The 22,198-nt window shown below is 47.4% G+C and overlaps 1 protein-coding gene across 1 annotated transcript in view; it reads right to left on the bottom strand.

Annotated features, from left to right (window-relative positions):
* The window catches only part of VPS26B (VPS26 retromer complex component B), a 139,352-nt gene that overhangs the window by 54,905 nt on the left and 62,249 nt on the right, over window positions 1-22,198 (bottom strand). Inside the window, exon 2 of the mRNA XM_086956942.1 lies at window positions 18,796-18,952. Within this exon, the coding sequence (XP_086813068.1) occupies window positions 18,796-18,952 (157 nt within the window). The remainder of the gene's footprint in view (window positions 1-18,795; window positions 18,953-22,198) is intronic.

The following is a 22,198-nucleotide window of genomic DNA, read 5'->3' as shown; positions in this document are numbered from 1 at the left end:
ACAAACTTTTTGCCATTGGCAGGAGTATACCAACTTGGTGGAGGGTCGCCTGGCTGTAAGAATAACCTCACAGACTTCGGGAGGGAGGTCAAAAGCTGTCAACTGTCTCCACACAAGGAGGCAAGTGTGGACAGGTTTAGGTGCTGCTTTGATAGAAGATCCTTTCGAAGGGGCAGCCTGATAGGAGGCTCGATGCTCACCTGCAGAAGCTCGGGATACTAGACTCTCCGTGCCCAGTCTGGTGCCACGAGGATGACTTGGGCACAGTTGCTCCTGATCTTCTTCAGCACTCTTGACAGGAGTGGGATGGGCGGAAAGGCATACAGAAGGCCTGTGCACCATTTGAAGACTAAAAGCGTCGCCCAGCGAGAGCCGCCATGGAAACTCCAACGTGCAAAACTGCTGACATTGCGCATTTTCGATGAAGGCACACAGATCCAACAAATGTTCTCCACACTGTTGAAAGAGACCACGTGCCACCTCCGGATGGAGATGCCACTTGTGATCCGCTAGGCATCGATAGATTAATTTGTCCGCCCTGCCGTTCAGGGAACCAGACAGTTGTTGAACTAATTAGGATATTCCCTGCTGTTCCAGCGAAGTCCAGAGATGCAGGACCTCTTGACAGAGGGGCCACCCCCCCATACCCGTCCTGCTTGTTGCAGTACCACATGGTGATGGTGTGGTCTGTTAACACCTGCACTAGCCTTCCCTTGAGGGTTGGTAAAAAGGGTCTCAGTGCCAATCGGATCGCGCAAAGCTTCAACTAGGTGTTGTGGAGCTTGGCTTTCATTGGAGACCAGAGTCTTCTGAGCTCCAACTCTACCAGATGGCTGCCACACCCCATTTGTGAGGAATCTGTCACCACTGTGAAATCTGGTTGGGGAGGGAGAGTGGGGTATGCCTCTGACCCAAGGGCGGTTTGTGAACCATCATTGCAGATCTTTCGCAGTGCCCTCCGAAATCTGGAACAAGTCAGCGAGATTCCCCTGATGCTGCACCAATTTGAACTTCAGGTCTCACTGCAGAGCCCGCATATGCCAAATGGCATGATTCACCAGCAGGATGTAGGAGGCCACGAGGCCTAGCAGCCTCAGAGTAAGTCTCACTTACATACAAAATAGTGGCTGAAACATCAATATCATAGCCTGAATATCCTGGACTCGCATCTTGTGAGGATAGGCCTGAAACTGCACCGTATCCAGAACTACTCAGATGAAGGGGTGTGTCTGAGAGGGTGTCAGGTGAGACTTTGGCACGTTGATAGTGTACCCTTGCGAATGCAGGAGGTTTGCCATAGTCTGGACGTAGGAGAAGTCTGCTTGGGGCAAACACGCCTTCAACAACCAGTCGAGATAGGGGAAGACTGGAACCTCCGATCTCCGCAGATGAGCTGCGGCAACCGCCATCACCTTGGTGAACGCCCGGTGAGGCACTGGTGAGGATGAAGGAGAGCACGGTAAACTCAAAGCGCTCATGGCCCACTGTAAACCACAGGTAGCGCCGATGGGCAGGCAGGACGGAAATTGGCATCCTGAAAGTCCAATGCTACCATCCAGTCTCCCAGGTCCAGGGCAGACAGGACCTGAGCAAGAGTGACCATCATAAACGTTTCTTTTCAGAGAAAGTAGTTGAGGGCTCTGAGGTCGAGGATAGGTCCAAGAGCTTTGCAGCCCTACGCACCACCATTGCAAATGAAACCCCCTCTCCTCTATAAGCCAGGTTAGGGGAGACAGCATGCCAGGTTCTGAGGAGGTGTACAAGCTGCTGTCATCACCCAAATCCACTTACTCGTTGAAAAGCGTAATTTCTAAGGGATCCTGCTGTCCCTCTCAATCTTCATACAAGCCTAGCCCTTTAGAATAAGGCACAAAGCATGATATGGAGACCAACAGCTCCTTCTGCGACGGTCTCAGTGGACGTCCAGGGGGCTCTTTATCATCTGGAATGATGACGGGGTGGGCGCTGCCAGTGGAAGCAGGCGACGGAGGGTCTCGGCGTCAGACGCAGTGTTTGAGAAGATCGAATAGGTACAACCGGGACTGGCCCAGATCAAGGAGTCCGTGGAGCCGGGGCCAGAACCAGCGGTGCAGAACCTACAGCACCTCCTTCTAATGAGCCTGCGGCATCCAAAGGCACGTCAGCAGGGTCAGGCCGTCCAAATATAGCGCTATTGGCGTCACAAAATTATTTTAACTGGGCGGGAGCGCTCCTGCCCCGGAAAGGGAGGGAAACGCAGAGCCGACCCAGGCAATCGTAGAGCAGGGCTTCAAACACAGAGATTTTCAGTATCGTCAGGTGACGGACGTGGCGAAGCTGAAGAATGCTTCGACTTCTTATGTTTCTCATAATGCTTCTTACCTGACCTAGGGAGGAAGAAGAGTTTGATCCCCCGGAGCGGGGCTCAGACCTTCCTTCGACCGAGACCAGGATCGAAATCTCGGTGAGATCTCAGAGGCACCTGATGCCAGGCCACACACAGATTTAGGGAGACTGCTCCATCACAGCTTTTGGCACCATGGCCTGACAGTCAGAGCATGGGCTTCGGGTCGTGGTCGCACTCCAGGAACCAAAGACATAGTAGATGTGGGCCCGTAACCGACATGGCGTGTTGATAGGTGCTGCACTACATGAAACCCAGAGGTCTTCTTACTAGCCATCCACACACCAGGAACATCGACAAAAAGTCAAAAAAGTCTGTCAAAAAGTGACAGAGGCGAACTCTCGTTGACGTCTCTGCGCTGGCTGGAATGGAAAGAAAAGAACAGACGTCAGCGCGTCGAGGTGGCACCAATATAGACTACGCAGACGTCACAACGAAACAGACGCAGTATCACAGAGTTAACACCACCTATCGGCGCACAGGGGTACTGCTATCAAAATCTTCTGGATCCAGCCCGGCGCTTAGAAGTTCTAAGGTAAGGAATCTGTGGCTAGATGTATATGGTACTACATGTCCCCAGGGCCAGTAAGTTATCTTCTAGTGGGCTGCAGCACTCTTTGTGACACCCACTAAAATAGTGCTTTAAACATGTCTGAGGCCTCTCATTGCAGTCTGTAGTGCAGTTGTAAACTGCCTTTTCGACCTAGCAAAATAAGCTTTTTCCCATCTCTAATCCTACCCTTTTAATACTTGTAAGTCACACCTAAGGTAGGCCCTAAATGTACATAGGGCAGGATGAGTTTTACTTAAGAAGCAGTTAGAGATGTTATGTTCAGACTCAAATGAACTGTAATTTAAAATCCTCTTCAATGCTACTGTCTGGTTTTAAGTCACAATTATGAAAAAGCCTCTTTCAGAAATTTTACATTTTCTTGTCCTAACCATTTTGCGCCTCTGCAAGTGTCCTGAGTCACATGACTGTGAATGGGGTTTGTATATTCCTTCCAGGCAGTAACACAAAAGGGATTAGATGTGGAAAGTCTGAGTCATCCTGTCAGGGTGGTTGAGGTGGAGCTGTACCCAGCCCAACTTCTATTTCAAAGAGCTTTGCCTACAGCACACTCAAAGAATCGGACATTAGTTTTCTGTCACCCCAGGCTTCTTGGAGCCTTGACAGGGAAAGTGAACAACTTTCCGGAACCAGGTGTGAAGGCAGTATAAAGAATCCCCCAACTTCACAAGCTGGTTCCAGGAATCTCTACAGTCACTCTTCAGTAGACTCCAGGGACCTGTGGACATTACATTAAAAAAAAGACTGCCTTGCTCTCCAAAGGACTGCACTGCTGCTTGAGGACTGTCTTGCTCCCGCATAGGGCAGTCCTGCTACTATAGGACTGCCCTACTATCTGAGAATAAAGACAGGACCTGCTCCCTTCATCCCAGGCTAAGCCGAGTGACTACAAGGGTAATTTGGCTGACCTCCTGTCTAAGCTACAAGGACACAACACACTTCAGAGACCTCCCTGCAATCTCCCAGCTGACCTGGACCTGCAGGTGGCTCTATCTGCGCCTTGCTGGCCTCTCCTGGTGTGAGTATCCAATTCCCAAGAGGTACATCCCCCAGGTCCTGATCCTTGGCTGGCATCAGTTGTGCTGCTCCAGTTTAGAAAGGTGAATCCTGAAGTTTTGGGCTCTTTGCGACCGCAGACGGGCCCATTCACGCCAAGACTCTATGACCCACAATGACTGCCAATGCGAAGCTCAAGCAAACCTGTGCTGGACTTGGCCCTTTTTTCAGGGTCATCCCAGAACTTTTTAACTTCCTCCTCTTTTTTTCTAACCTATTGTTGTTGGTCTTATGACTCTGGGCACTTTACCACTGCTGATCCGTGGTAAAGTGCATGTACTCTCTCTGGTAAGATTGGTCTACACCTGTTTGGCATATTTAATTTAACTATTAGCCCCTTGTACAGTGGTATCCTATATACCCAGGGCCTGTAAATGAAATGCTACTAGTGGGCTTGCAGCACTGCTTGGGTCACCCACCGAAGTAGCCTTTCAAACCAGTCAGGCCGCTGCAGGGCATGTGCGTGCAGTTGACTGCTGCAGTGATGTGTCATGCAAACTGGTCGCCAAGTCAGAAACTCCCCTTTTATCACATAAAGTCACGCCTAAGGTAGGCCCTAGCTAGCCCTATGGGCAGGGTGCTTCCCAAGGTAAAATGTAGGAAATGTGCCTTAACTGTGTGGCATGTCCAGGTAGTGACAAACAGCCTATTTGATTTTTCACAGCTGTGAGGCTGCCCGCTCATAGGTTTGCATGGGGGATTCCCTGATCTATGCTTCAGTGGTAATTTCTGATATTTTAGAAATGCCACATTTAGAAGTGGGCATTGCTGTGTGCTTATGTGTATTGGGCCCTTCTTTGATGTGTATTCACCGTTTGGTTTTGACTGACAGGAGAGACGGGATGTCCATTTACTCTAGACAGTCACAAGTGAGGCGTGTCCTGCCTTTCCTGGGTGACTCGGCAATAGGCCCAATAGACCTTGCCTGCATTTAGAGTAGCTGAGGAGTTTCCCTTACACCTGAATATGTCTGGTCTGCATTTGGAGTGGTGGGAGAAGTTGCACCTGCCCCTGAACAGGGCTGTGCCTGCCTTCTACAAATGCTGTCGCCACCCACCTGTTGTGTTTCTGGAACCAGGGATGTAAATGGGGTGTTATGCACTTCTATACAGTCTTTGAAGTGCCCCTCAGAATAAAGACATTCTAACTATAAGTACATGGGCTGTGGCCCCCACAAATCGAGACACTGCGTGGACTTGTAACCGGACGCTGCTGGATCTGTATGCTGCCCCAGAGTATTGCTGTGCTGCCAGGGAACCGCCATCTGGACTGTACCTTGTTGTGCTGGTCTGCTGAAAGGACTGCCTCTTTGCTACAAGGATCCTGTGTGCTGGCGTGAGTCTGCCTCCTGCTTGGGGCGCCCAGTGATCTCCCAGACCTTTGTGGCTTGCCCTGTGTGATTTGAAACTGAGCGCTGTGTTTTTCACCCAGTTATTCTGAAGCGTGTGTGGAGCCCTACTCAGGGTCTAAAAAGCACTTTCCGCACAAGCTATTTTGTCCTGAGGGCAGGGCGTGGCGAGCGATCCTCTTTTCAGGCAGCACAGGCAAGGCTCTGTGTTCGCCTTGAGCCCACTGAGGACGGCTGTGCCCCACATCCACTGCACCGTTCAGGGGCTCTGCTTTATGTTTGAAATCGATGGTATCGTACCGGTGTGAAGAGCTGACGATTTTCCAGAGTACCCATGGGGTGGGCGCAGTGAGAGAAGCTGTGCCCGTTCTTCTCTACACTTTCCGGAGATGGCCCCTGCAATGGACGTTGGTCACAGGCACTGCAGCACTGACTGACTCCCCTCGAAGCAGCGTGGCGCAGAGGGCCGTAGGCTGAGGCTGCAGAGGGAGCCAAAGGAAGGAGGAAGAACCTAGACCGAGAGAGGAGGAGTTCCGCTGACGTGGTGCAGCAGACGGGTCCGGTGAGGAGGGCTGCGTCCAACCCCTTCCTGCCGGAGCTACCGGAGATGCTTCCCCGGACGCCCAGCCACTCAGCCAACACCTGGAGAGCACAGGGTGAGTTGGGGAGTGTGGAACCCCTCCCTGATTAAGTGTCACCGGCAGATCCTCCCCCTGCTGGGGAGACTAGCTTTTCCGGTAGCTGTGCGACGCTGCCCGGTCTCCCGCATGGTTGCTTTTTGTGTTGTGGGTGCCCCTGGTTATCTGGTGACCTTACGGAGTGAATCTGGGACAGGGCCACTCGATTAGGACTTTGCTACCTAGGGGCACGTAAGCAAGATTGGTAGGACAAGGTGAAACCTCGACGAAGGCCACCCCGCCCTTGAATCCATGTGGAGGTTTCCGCTGCATATGCAGAGATGGAAACATATTGCACTCCCTATATTGGAAGTGCAGGGGTCTGGGCACCTTATAACATGTATTAGTAATTTGTGTGTATTATGTAACTACTGGCTGCTGGGCCCCTATGTATCAATTCATATTGTTGAAGTGGTTTACATGCACAGGCCTAGGCAGTAGTGGTAAATGTATGTTCCCTTACATACTGCTGTTCATGGTCACAGGGATATGCATAGTAATGGTGTCGCTCCTGGAGTGTTTAGGACATGTGAAATGTATAAGTTATTATTTGATTGCACAATCTATACTGTTATGACAATTGTCCGATTGACAAAGTGAGGTATGGTCTATGTGACGTCATGACAAGTGCCTAGTGTTATACAAACACTTTACAGATTGCCTCTGGGATAAGCCTGCCTGCTCTGCCAAGCTACCAGGAGGGTAAGTAGGGGTTATCTTAGGTGTGTAACTCCCTTACCCTGACTAGAGGGGGGTTCTTCCTGGCTTAGGTGTATAGTCTTTTTGGAAAAATCGGGGACCCCTACTCCTAATGAATTCACTACTAGTAGGGACTGAGGTAAACACATTTTTGAAAAAGCACAGTAATGAACACAATTACAAAGCCTAAAACCCAGGAAACACACACAAATGAATACATTAAGTGTTATGACATGTAGACAGTATTAATGAAAACCAATCATGTTGTTTGTATACAAAATAGTATTTATAGTTTATTTATATTATTTCGTTCATTTTTGTTTGAAATTTCTTTTATAAAAATTCATATAATCTTCTTCCTTTCATCGTGGGCGGCGAACTCCGTTCTTCAGAACCCCGGTTATAACTACTAAGACTGACATTATCAAGGTCTATCAGCTTCCCGGGTCTAGTGGACTGCCAGGGAATCCTTTCAAGTTTCGTATCAACTGCATATACTGCTAAATAGCTGCCATGCAATAAGGTCTGTCAGCGTCCCGGGTCTATTGGACTGCAAGGGAATCCTTTCAAGTTTCGTAACAACTGCATATACTGCTTAATAGCTGCCTAACAATAAGGCTTTTATCATTACTGCCTAATCACCACTAAAGAATACGTCGCCTATTCGAACAATACAAGACACATACCCAAAGAACGTACCGCCACCCAATGTCGACTAATTAACCGGGCATGATTGCACTGGCCCCCCCCCCCCGGCGAAAAGCATCTTGATCAAAACTACGTTATAACCTTTAACAGCTTATGTTCTAACCATCACGGTTATGTATTTCTTTGTCCTATTGCAAATGATGAACTCCTGAAGAAGGCAATAGCCGAAACGCGCGTAGAGTCTCCATCCACCGCTTTGCTAACTCCACTAGCCCTATTTATAACTTAGTCATTTGTGATCCCTTTTTCGTTTTTCTTTGTTGTTCTTGGCTTGTCTTCACATTGTCTTATTTGAAACATAAATTATACAGCACTGAACTTTATATTGATTATATGAATTTTTATAAAAAGAAATTGCAAACAAAAATGAAGAAAATGATATAAATAAACTATAAATACTATTTTGTATACAAACAACATGTTTGGTTTTCATTAATACTGTCTACATGTCATAACATTTAATGTATTAATTTGTGTGTGTTTCCTGGGTTTTAGGCTTTGTAATTAGGTGTATAGGCTTCCACCACACCACCACCCCCACCAATAACCCAATTTCTTACAGTGGTACCTTGAAATATCCAGATCACCCAATATTCCACAATAGGTCATCTTCATAGCAGACTTGAGGGGTACCTCCTAACCATGCAATTGTAACCTGACTCTCCATAAAAAGTGCTACAGCTCTGTGGATTGCCAAACAGCATAACATACCCTCCTGGTCACATTCCCTCAAACAGCATTGTGTCAAAAGGTGAAAAGCACCTTTACTGGTTCTATTTTGGATAAAAAGTTAATTAAAAGAATGCCCTGCCAAACAAGCGCAAATAATTACTTTATTTTAGGGAAGGACTAGTATATGTTAATTAGCAAATGAAATTTGAATTGATCCCGGTTTAACTTTGCCAAAACTTTTAGATTTATCAGAATGAAACTGGATAGGTGAGTGTTAGCTTAAAGTCTTAACTTCTTTACAAATTTCATGCTGATTAATGAAACAGCTGATAATTTTTTAGAAAATAAACACTTTAACACTCCTCTTCACTCCCTTCTCTCTTGCAGAATCTGCACAAAATTTGACAGACACTTAGCATACTTATCTTAATCTAGGTATGTCAAATTGTGTACAGATATTTCTACAGACTAAATGTAGGTTGACGGTTACTGCTGTTTCCATATGTGGCACAGCTTCCTGGGTAATACATATGGTACATAAAACCTGGCCTAATTGTATGCTAACACGAAAGGCTTTTAATCATTAGAATGTGTGTGATTCAGGCTTAGGGTTTACTGAACTAATATTCTGAATGATGAGTAAACCTAATTGAATGTGCAAGATGACCAAATCTTTCAACCAGCAGGTTGCTATTGATTGTGTTAACAGAAATAACACAACCCAAGCAAGAAGGGAATCTTCCACTCTGATATCCTGAGAACTGTAAGTAGTGATTAGCAGTAAAAGGCCATAGAAGGAAAAAGGTCGCAAAATCGGTTACAGCTGCTTGCCTTTCGAGTACGTCTAACAGAGGCATTCTTTGTGCAGCTACAAAAGGCTGCACAGAAACTTCCTTATTGTGAGAAGTTGGCCTGATATATGTCTCCAATTCTGGGGCACATTGTATCAGTCCAAATAATCCCTTATGGTGTTGGTTGTAAGTCAACCTTATAGATTTTAAAAGATCGTGTCAGTCAAGTCACGGGAACGTGTTTCCGAGTAATTGGACTCCTACGGCGCATCTTCCCCTTCCTGCCAGACATCCACAGGAGAACGCTAGTACAAGCACTAGTTCTCGGACGGGTAGACTATTGCAATGGTCTACTCATCTCTGCCAATCAAGAACAATTGTGCAGACTGCAGGTGGTGCAGAACACTGCAGCAAGACTCATCTTGAATGCCCCCCCCCCCCGAACCCCGTCACGCCCTCTCCTTTCTCACCTTCACTGGCTCCCAGTGCGACAACGCGTCAACTTCAAACTTTGTTGCATAATGCATAAGTGCATTTACGGGTCCGGTCCCAGTCCCCTACTCTCCTGGACGTGCCTTAAGCTCCAGTAACACCATGTTGATGCAGGTACCCAGAGTTACCAGAGCAAGACAGGGAGGCCGGGCACCTTCACTCAAAGGCCCCCTGCTATGGAACAACCTCCCCTCACAGTTGAGACAAATTTCTAATCTTTTTTCTTTTAGGAAAAAATTAAAAACATACCTATTTGCCCTAGATTAATTTACTTCTGCTTCCTACACTGTCATCCCCTAACATGTCTCTCAACCCTTACAGAAGCTACGCGCGGAGATACCCCTTCGGGGCTGATTCAGGCGCGTTATAAGATTATAAATAAATAGACAAGCTATCCTAAGGGTAGCATGGACTAAGCAGCCTGAAAGGCTTAACTCAAGAGGGCATGTGAAGCCAGCTGTTTTACCAATCACAATCCTGTAATATCAAATGAAAGGACACCAAACAAGTTACATATTATAAAAATATATGTATTTATTACTAGAATAATCCTCTATACTCTTTATGAGTCTAGAAGCACAAGCGTTTAAACAAAAGCACAGTTAAACATATAAAAGTTGCACAATTATGGATGAGGCCCAAGGGCCACTCAAACCATATACTAAAAAAGTTGTATAAGTATCACTAATCGAACAGTGGTCAGGCCTAGGGCCTGGGGAATCGCTGGGACCAAACGGGACTAGTACCAAGGAGGGGACTGGGCTGTTCCTGGGTTTAAAGTACAGGTCAACGGGAAGTGGATATGTATAGGAGGTTAATAGGTAACCCACCTGTGGGTATTCATTTTGTTGGATATATTGGCCTCATACACCCTTGCAGATGTCATGCTTCATCATGGGCAATGCTCCTCGTTGGGTGGGCGGTGCAATACCAAACGGGCAACACCTCAAAGAGGGGCTCTTTAGCGGAGATCTTTTAATCCAACTGCCCTTAGGTGAAGTGTGGGTGAGGGGCCAGAAGGGTTGTAGACAGTATGTGAAGTTAAAATAGCGCAGGGGTACCAGAAGGAACTTTATTCGGGTGGTCCCGTGCGCTAACTAAAAATATCAATTAGCCTAGGAGGTTTGGAAAGTAATGTTTTCCGCACTCAAGACTATGCTAATAGGTGAGGGTTGTGGTGGACATGTTTTTCGCAAAGGGTTAATTTACCCGCGATTCATCAGGACCTATAAAAAGTACTCATTGTCTACAGTATGGCTGATCTCTCTAAGTATCAGTGCTTACGAGTGTGTTTAGGAAATGGAGTACCTGCATATACATTGTTCCATGCCTGGGTTTGGGAAACAAAAGGAGAAAGTAATGGGTTACATCTCTCAAGTAGGTACAGTACATTGATCCACATCTTATATGACCTGGTGCATTCAGTGTCATGCTAGTGTTGGTGACTACTAGCATGCGGTGAAGGTGAGCCATCTCCAAATGGAGCAATAGAGAGTGACATGCTCGCATGTGTTTGAGTGGAGATGTTTCTTGTGACTTTGAAAACAAGAAGAGCAGCAGCGTTAAAAACAATAAGGCACAGCAGTTCCGGCCTAAAGACCCCACTCACCTAGAGGTCAAAAGTTAAATGTAACAGCAGTGTCTGGCGGGATGGACATCAGTGAGTCAAGCCTCTGTAGCTAAGGCTGGAATGAAATTGCAATGAGGCGGTGGGGGAAAGAAATATAGGTACAATACACATATTCAAATCACCCCTCATTGAGTATTGCTTAGTGATTCAGCTAACTACATTGTGCCTTAATTGTGCAGTTATCTAGTATCGATAGTCTTAGGCTTATTATAGGTGTGCAATAAGGTAACCTGCCAATAGTTGGTCTAGTGGTGTGTCAGGGTTTCGAATAAAATAGTGGAACAAGTTTGCCAGGGTTTGTCTACACACGATCCTGCTATCATTCTTATAGGGAGTAGGACGTGTGGGCACCTCAGACAAAGCCCTCGATGTTGTAGGTGTGTATATCGATAGATGGTCTAGTGGTGTGTCGGGGCATCGGGTAACGCGGGGAACCAAGTAATTACAGCGTTAGTCAACACACGGGCCTGCTATCATTCATTTAAGGAGCAGGACGTTTGAGCACAGGGGGCCGTTATGCCAACTATCACTCGCTTACGGTGCAGGGCGTATAAATGCTCCATCATATCCCTCGTTCGTAATTTAGAGACAACCCCCTATCTTTACGGCGGTCAACAACCCCACGGTGAATCCTCACGCCAAATGCGTCCAGAGCGGTGTCTATGGCGCGCTGTATCCGGATAAGTACTATTATCCTTCGCTGTCAAGATGGACACTTACTTGATGCTCCCTTGTCCTTGTGTAGCCTACCCCTCTCCGCCAGGACCGGATAGAAGAGAGCGTTCGGCGGTCATTGTCTATATCTCGGTAATGGGAGGGGCACGCCTACCGGACGTGCTGCCGGCTCAATGCTGGTCACGTGAGTATTTTGGTTAAAGGAGCGGCCATTTCGGAGTGGTGTGGCGATGCTCTACCGTTTGAAGTGTATATCATTAAAGTGGAAACCACTCTTTCATCATGTGTTCGTGGGAGAAGTCCACGCTTAACTATTGTGTGGAATAAACATTCTGGGGTTAAGATAAAAGTTGTGTGGTTACGAGAGCGTCCGGTGTGGGGAAATACACAGCTCCCTGCGTGTCATGTGACCTTGTCCATAAAGGGATCGGCCATCTTAGAAGGGTCATCTGTTTCAATTGTGCTTTGGGCCAGAAAGGTAGCCGATAATTATGTACCTACTAGCACTGTGTTGATATTGTTTAGCTATTCCCTTGCTGTTATGCAAAAAATGTAGGGCCTAATAGCTATGGTAATCACTTAGAAGCTCATCAGGAGCATCACCCATCGGGTGTGGGGGTGTGGGTGGCGATTACAGAGAACCCCAGGGGATGTCCTCGTTCAAACCTTTCCTGTCTGTGGCCAGACGATGGATCCATCTTTGCTCCCTGAAGAAAAGGTTCTGTTTGGAGATGCTTGCGTTTGCTTCAATTATGAGCCATTTCATAGAGTCTGCTGTGTGGTTCATCTCCAAGTAGTGCCTACACATCTTAGTATTGTTTTTCATGCAGCGGAAGTTACTCCGCTGCTCTGAGATGCTTTGTTTGATTGGTCTAGTGGTCATCCTCACATATAGGAGTCCACAGGGGCACATTAGTAGGAATACACAGTTCGGTGTATTGCAGTTTGTGTGTCCCCTTAACTCCCACTTGAACGAGTCTGTGAGCTGAACAGTTTTGTAAATAGCCGTGAAAGGGCACGCGCTACATGAACCACAAGGGTAGTGCCCTTTCACTGGTGGTAATTGCCACAGGGTAGTCTGGTTCGTGACCGTTTGTTTTTTGGTCTTGTGTTGATGAGTATGTCCTTCACGTTTTTGGACCTCTTGAATGCAAACCTAGGAGGTTCAAGAGAAAGATCTCCTGTATTAAGGATTTGCCAGTGGCGCTTAATGATCTTCTTCACCGCATTAGAGGCTGGCGTGAAGGTTGTGACTCATGTCATTGGTTCATTGGTTTTGGGGGTCCGGTCACTATGTTCTAGGAGTGCTCCTCTGTGGTTATTTCGGGCTCTTTTCTGTGCTCTTGTTATCTCTCTAGAGGGGTAACCCCTATCAGACAAATTCCTTGAAAGAATATTAGACTGGGTTCTGTATTCAGACAGGCTACTGCAATTGCGCCGTACTCTCAGAAATTGCACAAACGGGAGATTTGTTCGCAACGCTTTTGGGTGGTGGCTACTATAACGGAGTAGGCTATTGCGGTCTGTTGGTTTTCTGAACATACTTGTACTCAGTTGGCCTTCTGTTATTTTGATGGTTAGGTCAAGAAATGAGATCTGTGTGGCAGAGGCCATTATTGTGAAGTGTAGATATATATTCAGTGTGTTTACCCATCCAAAGAATTCATCCAGGGAATCTCTGGTGCCAGCCCAGAAGATCAAAATGTCATTGATAAATCGCCGCCACAATTTGATGTTGTTGTGGTAGGGATTAGTGGGGGAGTCAATGTACCTCTTTTCAAAATCTGCCATGTAGAGGCATGCCACCGATGGGGCAAATGTACTCCCCATCGATGTGCCCTGAGTTTGATGGTAATACTTTCCTTTGAACTCAAAGAAGTTTTCCGTCAGTGCTAAATTGGCACATTCCATGACAAAGGCTGGGGTGTAGGTGAAGACCATGTCTCGGAAATCAATATGTCTTCTATCACCCCTTGAGAGGACCTCTGTGGGATGTTCGTGTAGAGGGCCTCTACGTCGAGGGTTACAAGGAGGTCAATCTGGAGGTTCCCCTGAAAACTGTCTAGGAGACGTAGAACATCAGTTGTGTCCTGTATATAGGATGACCGCCGAACGCTCTCTTCTATCCGGTCCTGGCGGAGAGGGGTAGCTACACAAGAAGGACACGGGAGCATCAAGTAAGTGTCCGTCTTGACAGCGAAGGATAACAGTACTTATCCGGATACAGCGTGCCATACACACCGCTCTGGACGCGTTTGGCATGAGGATTCACCGTGGGGTTGTTGACCGCCGTAAAGATAGGGGGTTGTCTCTAAATTACGAAGGAGGGATATGATGGAGCATTTATACGCCCTGCACCGTAAGCGAGTGATCGTTGGCATAACGGCCCCCTGTGCTCAAACGTCCTGCTCCTTAAATGAATGATAGCAGGCCCGTGTGTTGACTAACGCTGTAAATACTTGGTTCCCCGCGTTACCCGATGCCCCGACACACCACTAGACCATCTATCGATATAAACACCTACAACATCAAGGGATTTGTCTGAGGTGCCCACACGTCCCACTCCCTATAAGAATGATAGCAGGATCGTGTGTAAACAAACCCTGGCAAACCTGTTCCACTATTTCATTCGAAACCCTGACACACCACTAGATCAACTATTGGCAGGTTACCTTATTGCACACCTATAATAAGCCTAAGACTATCGATACTAGATAACTGCACAATTAAGGCACAATGTAGTTAGCTGAATCACTAAACAATACTCAATGAGGGGTGATTTGAATATGTATGTTGTACCTATATTTCTTTCCCCCACCGCCTCATTGCAATTTCATTCCAGCCTTAGCTACAGAGGCTTGACTCACTGATGTCCATCCCGCCAGACACTGCTGTTACATTTAACTTTTGACCTCTAGGTGAGTGGGGTCTTTAGGCCGGAACTGCTGTGCCTTATTGTTTTTAACTCTGCTGCTCTTCTTGTTTTTAAAGTCACAAGAAACATCTCCACTCAAACACATGTGAGCATGTCACTCACTATTACTCCATTTGGAGATGGCTCACCTTCACCGCATGCTAGTAGTCACCAACACTAGCATGACACTGAATGCACCAGGTCATATAAGATGTGGATCAATGTACTGTACCGACTTGAGAGATGTAACCCATTACTTACTCCTTTTGTTTCCCAAACCCAGGCATGGAACAATGTATATGCAGGTACTCCATTTCCTAAACACACACGTAAGCACTGATACTTAGAGAGATCAGCCATACTGTAGACAATGAGTACTTTTTATAGGTCCTGATGAATCGCGGGTAAATTAACCCTTTGCGAGAAACATGTCGACCACAACCCTCACCTATTAGCATAGTCTTGAGTGCGGAAAACAGGACTTTCCAAACCTCCTAGGCTAATTGTTATTTTTAGTTAGCACACGGGACCACCCGAATAAAGTTCCTTCTGGTACCCCTGCGCTCTTTTAACGTCACATACTGTTTACAACCCGTCTGGCCCCTCACCCACACTTCACCTAAGGGCAGTTGGATTAAAAGATCTCCGCTAAAGAGCCCCTCTTTGAGGTGTTGCCCGTTGGGTATTGCACCACCCACCCAACGAGGAGCATTGCCCATGATAAAGCATGACACCTGCAAGGGTGTGTGAGGCCAATATATCCAACAAAAGGGATACCCACAGGTGGGTTACCTATTAACCTCCTATACATATCCACTCCCCGTTGACCTGTACTTTAAACCCAGGAACAGCCCAGTCCCCTCCTTGGTACCAGTTATCTGAGGGCCAACGCTGCGGTCTGGACCTTCCACTCTTTCTTGAGTGGTAATTCGGCCCTCTGGATCCACAAAGATCCCCCTTCCCCCCTTTTTGTACACACCAATCGGGACTAGCAATACTGAAGTCGGGAAAAGCCCGCGGGATTCGGGTGCAGCGCTGAAAGCACACACATCACCAATGCAAAGTCAATGGTGAGTAAAAGTTATCGAGTTACTGTTTTAAGAGTCTTCCGACTGACCTAGAAGGACAAAACTAGAGGTGTATACCAATACAGGAGCACTGGCGTTCAAGAGTTACCTCACCCACAGGAAGCGGGTGCACAGGTGCAAAGTCATGTCGGCTTTCGTCGTGTAGATCTATGGAGCCTGTAGATGAAGATGCTGCAGGCGGCCAGAAGAGAAGTGTCCGGTGCGATCCAAGGGTGGATCGAAGCTGAAGGGTACCTGAAAGCAGAGGGGACAGAGTCTGCGTCACTCAGCAGTGACCAGGGTGGAACCAGGAAGGAACCAGGCAATGTCGGGAGCAATCAGGTGGTTGTCAAGAAGCTTGTCTCCGCTGCCACGTGGACTCTGGGGCACCGAGGATGTCCAGGAGTGGACCACGAGCTGTCCCACGAAGGCTCTCGCTGTCGCCGGTGTCGGCTTCCGGATTGGAGCAAACAAACCTTGGCAAGCGCAACCCACGCAGGATTCGAAGATCGCTTCTTACTCGGACCAGCAAGGTCAGAGCGGGTGCTCCTTTTCAGGGGAGCGAGGGCCAGTCCAGAGCAACTGGACTGGCAGAGCAAATTCAAAGGTTCGTCGGTACTGGGGCCGCTAGCCAACGGGCAAGCGACCGGACCAACGCGTTGAGCAGCAAAATGCAGAAGGGCCCCACGCAGCACTCGGAGAGTGTGGAGGGGGTAGCTTTGGTGCAAAAGCTGCTCAGGGCTGGGGCTTCTCAAACCCCGATGCACAGCGTCGAGGGAGCCTTGGGAGCTGCACGGTCAGCACTTCGTGGTTTTTCCAAGATGGCCGGCCTCACGCTTCAGGTCGCCTCCACGGGTCTCAGATTCGCTGGGACTGTGGATCGGGCTGTTGGAAGGCAGGATAGCTGGGTCTTGTGGTTCTCTGTCGTTCGAGTTCCGGCGGGAACTGCAACATAGCAAACGGTGAGGCCCTGGATGGTGCCTGTTTGCACAGGGTGGTCACTCCTTGACCACAAGGAAGATTCTTCAATCTTCTACGTCGAGTAGGATGTCGAAGGGTCCAGAGTTTCGTTTCATAAGTTTCAGTCAGGATAATCTGTGTGCGTTGGCACTGCTCCCACTCTTATACCAAACTGGGGGGCTGGATTACCTGCTAGGTCCCTCCTATGGGCGGGACCCAGGAAGGGGGTGGTTACACCCCTTTCCCTTTGTCCAGGGTCGCTCTGGGACTGGGGCTGGAGTGCCCCAGAACCGGTTTGACCGGATTATGCAAGGGGAAGCCTTGTGCTCCCCAGGCAGTGTCTAGTTTCATTCAACCCACCCTGCCCCAATACACTATCTTGGCCTCCTCTGCCAAGTTTCGGTCAGCAGCAGGAGGCCAGACTTGTGTCGGTGGCAGCAGCATCCATTTTGTGATGCTGAGGCTCTGGTTAGAATTAGCAGCGGTTTAGCAAAGTAACAAGTCTTCTCCCTCTAGAGGGGTGCAATGCTACCCCCGTTGCCAGGACTGGCGAGGGGGTAGTATTCCAAATCGTATGACACCTTACACTACGTGTTTTGATAAAGCCAAAGTTAGCACATAACCGCAATGGATTATCTAGCAGTTAAGAGTATATGGTATGGCAATATCCCGTAACAGCTAAGGGAGTTGGTCCCGACAGCTGCAGACAGGCTCAGCTCATGCTAGAGCACCATCCCACATAAAACCAAGCACTCTGCCTCCAGGATTGTTAAGGCCTGCCATAGGAGTGACTTATAGGTATATATGTGTCCAGATATAGGTTTAGATATAGGTATACTATATCTAAGCAAGGGCTGATTACACCACCTTGCCCCAGCTGAGTGATCAGCCAGTTGTGTCAATTTAAGGTCCAACCAGGGGTGGCAAAAGATATGCTGCAGCCCCTGGTAGGCCTTGGATGCACCTATGCCCTGGGCACCTATAGTGCACTGTACAGGGGCTGATAAGGTGTCCAGTACCAGATTGGTTATGCACCTAGGGTGCATGGAGTCCATTTTACAGAGAGAGCAGATAGTTGGCCTGGTTCCCTGCTAATCAGGGCCCCAGGCTAAGTCGAAAACCAGCTAAACACAAGGCAAAAAATCTGGGGTAACCATAGTCAGGTGTCCACCCTCCTACACTTATCATTGGGAAGAAATGCATAAAGGGAACAACGAATTTGAGAGGGGAAGACGGGCGTGAAAATGATTGATAATGGTGCTTTGGCATGTCTCCATGAGCAAACTGTAGATCTAACAGCTTCCAGAGGTACACAGGGATAAATACATAGCTTGCTATGAAATAGTTAGGGAGACTACGAATATTTTTAGCCAATGTAGCCATGAGGTTGATAACATATCAATGTAGGTGGTAGGTAGGAATTAGACTACTCTAGTAGCAAAATATGTAAAGATGAGTGATGTAAAATGCTTTGGGTTTTTCTATTGTTCATTTTGTTTTATACATCTGCTGAGATCACCATTATTCAGATACATATGGTTTATGTGCTCGGTATAAAACACTAACACCTGTGCCTACTGTTTCTATAGCCACCAGGGTAAACATTCACACACCTATAGACAAATATCGCTCTGTAGATCAGAGTTTCTCTGGAACGGGTACCACACATTCAACACTTTGAATCTGGATGTGCCTTACTCTCCAAAGAGAACCGTGAAGCTCTTGAGGCTATGGCTGTCTGACCCACTGTGTACCCCAATCCACCGTGAAGTGGGAGGTTAACGGCAGTTGCATTCCTCTGTCATTTAATATGTTACCTATTTGTCTACTATCAGATCCCTTACCAACCAAATCTTTATTAATTGCTGTAAGAACAGTGTATACCATTGAACTGTATCGCTTAGTTGCTGTTATACATTTTTCAAATAGTAATCAGTCAGAAAAAAGTTTAACAGTAAACATTATATACTGTATTCACTTGTAATTTTTTAGTAGATCTGCGGAAAGCTCAAAATGGAAAACCCCGAAGCAATCATGTCCCAGGATGGATTCAACAAAGTGTTGTACCTCTTTGTAGGGGCTCTATAATCTGAATTTAAAAACATGCCTTGCAGGGAAAGTTAAATAAAAAAGGTTGGAATACACATCTTACCTTAACTTCACATTCTGCCCAGTATACGACTCGTAAGGTTTTTCTACATGTGTGAATTCAAAGTCAAAAGTCTGAGACTGGGTAATCTCACCAGGACGTGCCAAGTCCTTCACCAGAGACACAAATTCATGGTGGTTTCCTCGGTCATAATACAGCTCTGAAAAGAAGGGAGTTGCATTAACACTGAATAACTACACCCGCATGTTACAGAACATCCATTTCATACTCATGAGCAATTCTATAATGAGCATCTACAAACATGTTAGAACCATTTATTAAATTAAAAATACTATGATAGTGAAATAATAAATAAAAACAGCACTGGCAATGCCAAAAGGTCAAGAAGTAAATACAAGTCCCTTTTTAGTCAGTGGTGGGTTTAGGGAGTTTTTGAGTGATCAACCATGCACTTTTTCACTCATCCCAAAGCCTCATTCTTGATTTTACCAACCTACACACCCGGCATTAAAAATACACAGTCAACACCATATGAAAGATAAATTAAAACAATACAAGTAGAAAAACGAAAACATGCTGCAACATAAACATGGCAGGCTTATGCTTCGATTACAAAATCAAAGCATACCAGCAGGTGGCAGACTAGTAATGGTAGTGTACACAGCATAACATATCACATTTCGTTATGGCCACCAAGTTTAGAACATGCGTGTTGGCCATTTTGGAACGGTAAAACAACGATACACTGTGGACAGAACCACTGCACAATGGTCATCTGGTTTAGAATGTGGCGCACAGCATATTAAATGCATGATAAACAAAAGGCCTCTTAGCACTGTCTGGAAAGCAGTAGTAAGCTCAAAGCAATGGTAACAAAAAGAGGAGAAAGTAATTATTGAAAGGGGACTCCTAAAAGAAGAAAATGGAAAAACAAAAGGTCTTGCCTATCAGTCCAGGCACTGAAGCAAACGAATTTTATGAAGCATGTGCACATGTGAACAAAGAAATGCAATTAGTCACAATGCAAGACAGTCAGTGGGTGAAAAAGGCTGAACCATTGCCCCATTTTATATGCTGTCATGGATGGACGCAGAATGTAAATGACAACAGAGAGCAGTGGCAAAAGAGCGGACTCAAATCATATGTATAATATATATATATTCACTGAAAAACCATAGGTTTTACACCAGTTATAGTTAGGAATTAGCATTTAAAAAACCTATGAAATTCACTGAAAAAACCATAGGTTTCACACCAGTTATAGTTAGCTGGAAATTTTACTCGCATAAAACCATTGAAATTCCAACGTTATAGTTAGTTGGACTCACTATAACTTGCGCGCCTGCAATGCACTGCTGATGACGTCACATATTACATCACTCATGACATGGACAAAATACATGTCTACAGGCTTCAGCACTATGCACCAACAATCCACCTTTAACCCGTTCGGCGCTTATGACGGAACCGTTCCGTCACGCGCCTCGGGTGAGCTGTGCTAGTGACGGAACGGTTCCGCCACGGCCCGCTCAACGCGCCTGCGTGGCGCTTTCTATTGAGCGGGCGCGTTCGTGACGGAACCATTCCATCACTAGCACAGCTCACCCGAGGCGCATGACGGAGCGGTTCCGTCACAAGCGCAGGTGAGCCGCGCGACACCCCCCCCCCCACCCACCCCCTAGCACAGCGGCGGAATTGCTGCCAGAGAGAAGGGGTTAAACACATTTTCACTTGAACATATGCATTTGATAACAAGTAAATTGGGATTAATGCTTTTTTTACCTTTTCATAACATACAGATGGGACCAATGCCATCTGAAATGATGTTACCCAATAACCCAATATGTTTTGAAACCAAAACCAACTCAGGCCTACTTAACAAAGCATAAACTTTCTCACAAGGCAACCTTTGAGTATACTGTGGTAAAAATACAAATGTATAAAATTACAGTTGTCAATCATTATAAATCCTTCCTAAAAAAGTCTAATAAGGATTATCATGGTACAAACCTATCTCTAAAGTTTAATTCGAGAGGGGGTGCTACATAGCCCGGCTGCAAATGGCCGCCAAAATGTGAGGCTCTGCCGGCCAGAGTGATTAATGCGGTTTTTATCCTTCATATATGGGGGCATCTTAGCCTGCCAGACTAGGAATGTTATCCGGAGGCTCCATTCCTCAGAACTTGCCCAGTTTGCTACCGGTTTAAGAAAGAATAAGCGCCATTTCGCATGCCAAAAATCGAGACCTGAGCTGGTGGCTGCATTGCTGGAGGTGAGCCTTCAGACAGCATCGACGGTGCTGCGAGGGTCACAGTAATTGGCGCAAACGAGTGGCACAGGCCATGAAACCCCCCCCACCCTCAACCCCTCTAGGGATATAGAGCATGAGACCGGCAGTGCCCTTGGGGTTAGAGCACTTGGGGGAGGGGGGAGTGGAGGCCAGCCTGTTAAGTGCCTGTGTGGTGAACTGGAGCCAGGCGGGGGAGGGGGGGGGGGGATCTGGGAGCAGCCACCGATTACACACGTGAGGAAGGCTGGACCTTGAGGAGAGCTCTGCGCAAATGGGGCTGTGAGGCGGCTCGGAGGTAGTGCAGACATAGAAGTGCCCAATTTCTCTGGGGCGTCAATCAACCAGCCCCTGAATTCACTCTCCTGCTGCCCCAGCGTTATGCAGCATTGATGCGGGAACACACTGAGAGCCCCACTTAATTGATGGGCATTGTGCTGCGGCCTCTTGTGGCCGCTGAACTCCTGGGGCCTGTCTGACTCAAACTCCTAGTGTTGTAGACCCCATGGCCCACCGCATAGTGTCTAACTCTTACCCCTGAACTGGGCAACAAGCTGGATTTGAAGAAACTGGGATGTGCATTGTGTGGTGGCCAAACTCAAAAACTTTGCTGGCTGCTGGAAACAATACAGGGAGCATTGGACTGCTCGTGGCCCCCGGTGGAGCCAGGGTGACGCAGGACCAGGTGGCTGGAGAGTAGACTCTTGTTCCAAACAATGTGGCTGAGGCTTTCATCGCTACAGTCACTGACGGCCTGGCTGGACTGCATTCACACAGGGCAAGATCTGCGGCGGTCTGATCGTGCCCCCTGCTGACCCTAAGTGGGGGAGAGGTAGACCCTGGTGGGATCGGGTGGCGCAGGAGTCGCATCTGCACACGTGGGTGCATGGCGATCAGCGCATTCCACATGTAACATTGGAGAGACTATTCGCGAAACCATTGGCCCTCCGGGTCATGGTCTTCCAACCGTTAGACCGCAGAACTGGGATTCTCGAATCCCTCACATCCACAAACCACGCGTGCAACGGACTGCTCGCTCGACGAGGGATGGTTCTGCTGTAGTCGCCGCTTATGCCCGTGGACTGGGCGGTGTGGCTGCCCCCCATTCGTGAGGGGGGAGTGGCCCATGCAATGAAACAACTTTGCATCCACATTGCT

This window comes from Lissotriton vulgaris, chromosome 2_1 (genome assembly GCF_964263255.1).
Source record: "Lissotriton vulgaris chromosome 2_1, aLisVul1.2, whole genome shotgun sequence".
In the NCBI taxonomy this organism is placed as follows: domain Eukaryota; kingdom Metazoa; phylum Chordata; class Amphibia; order Caudata; family Salamandridae; genus Lissotriton; species Lissotriton vulgaris.
The sequence above is the reverse complement of the archived record's forward strand: the minus strand, read 5'-3'. Positions and strand labels throughout refer to the sequence as shown.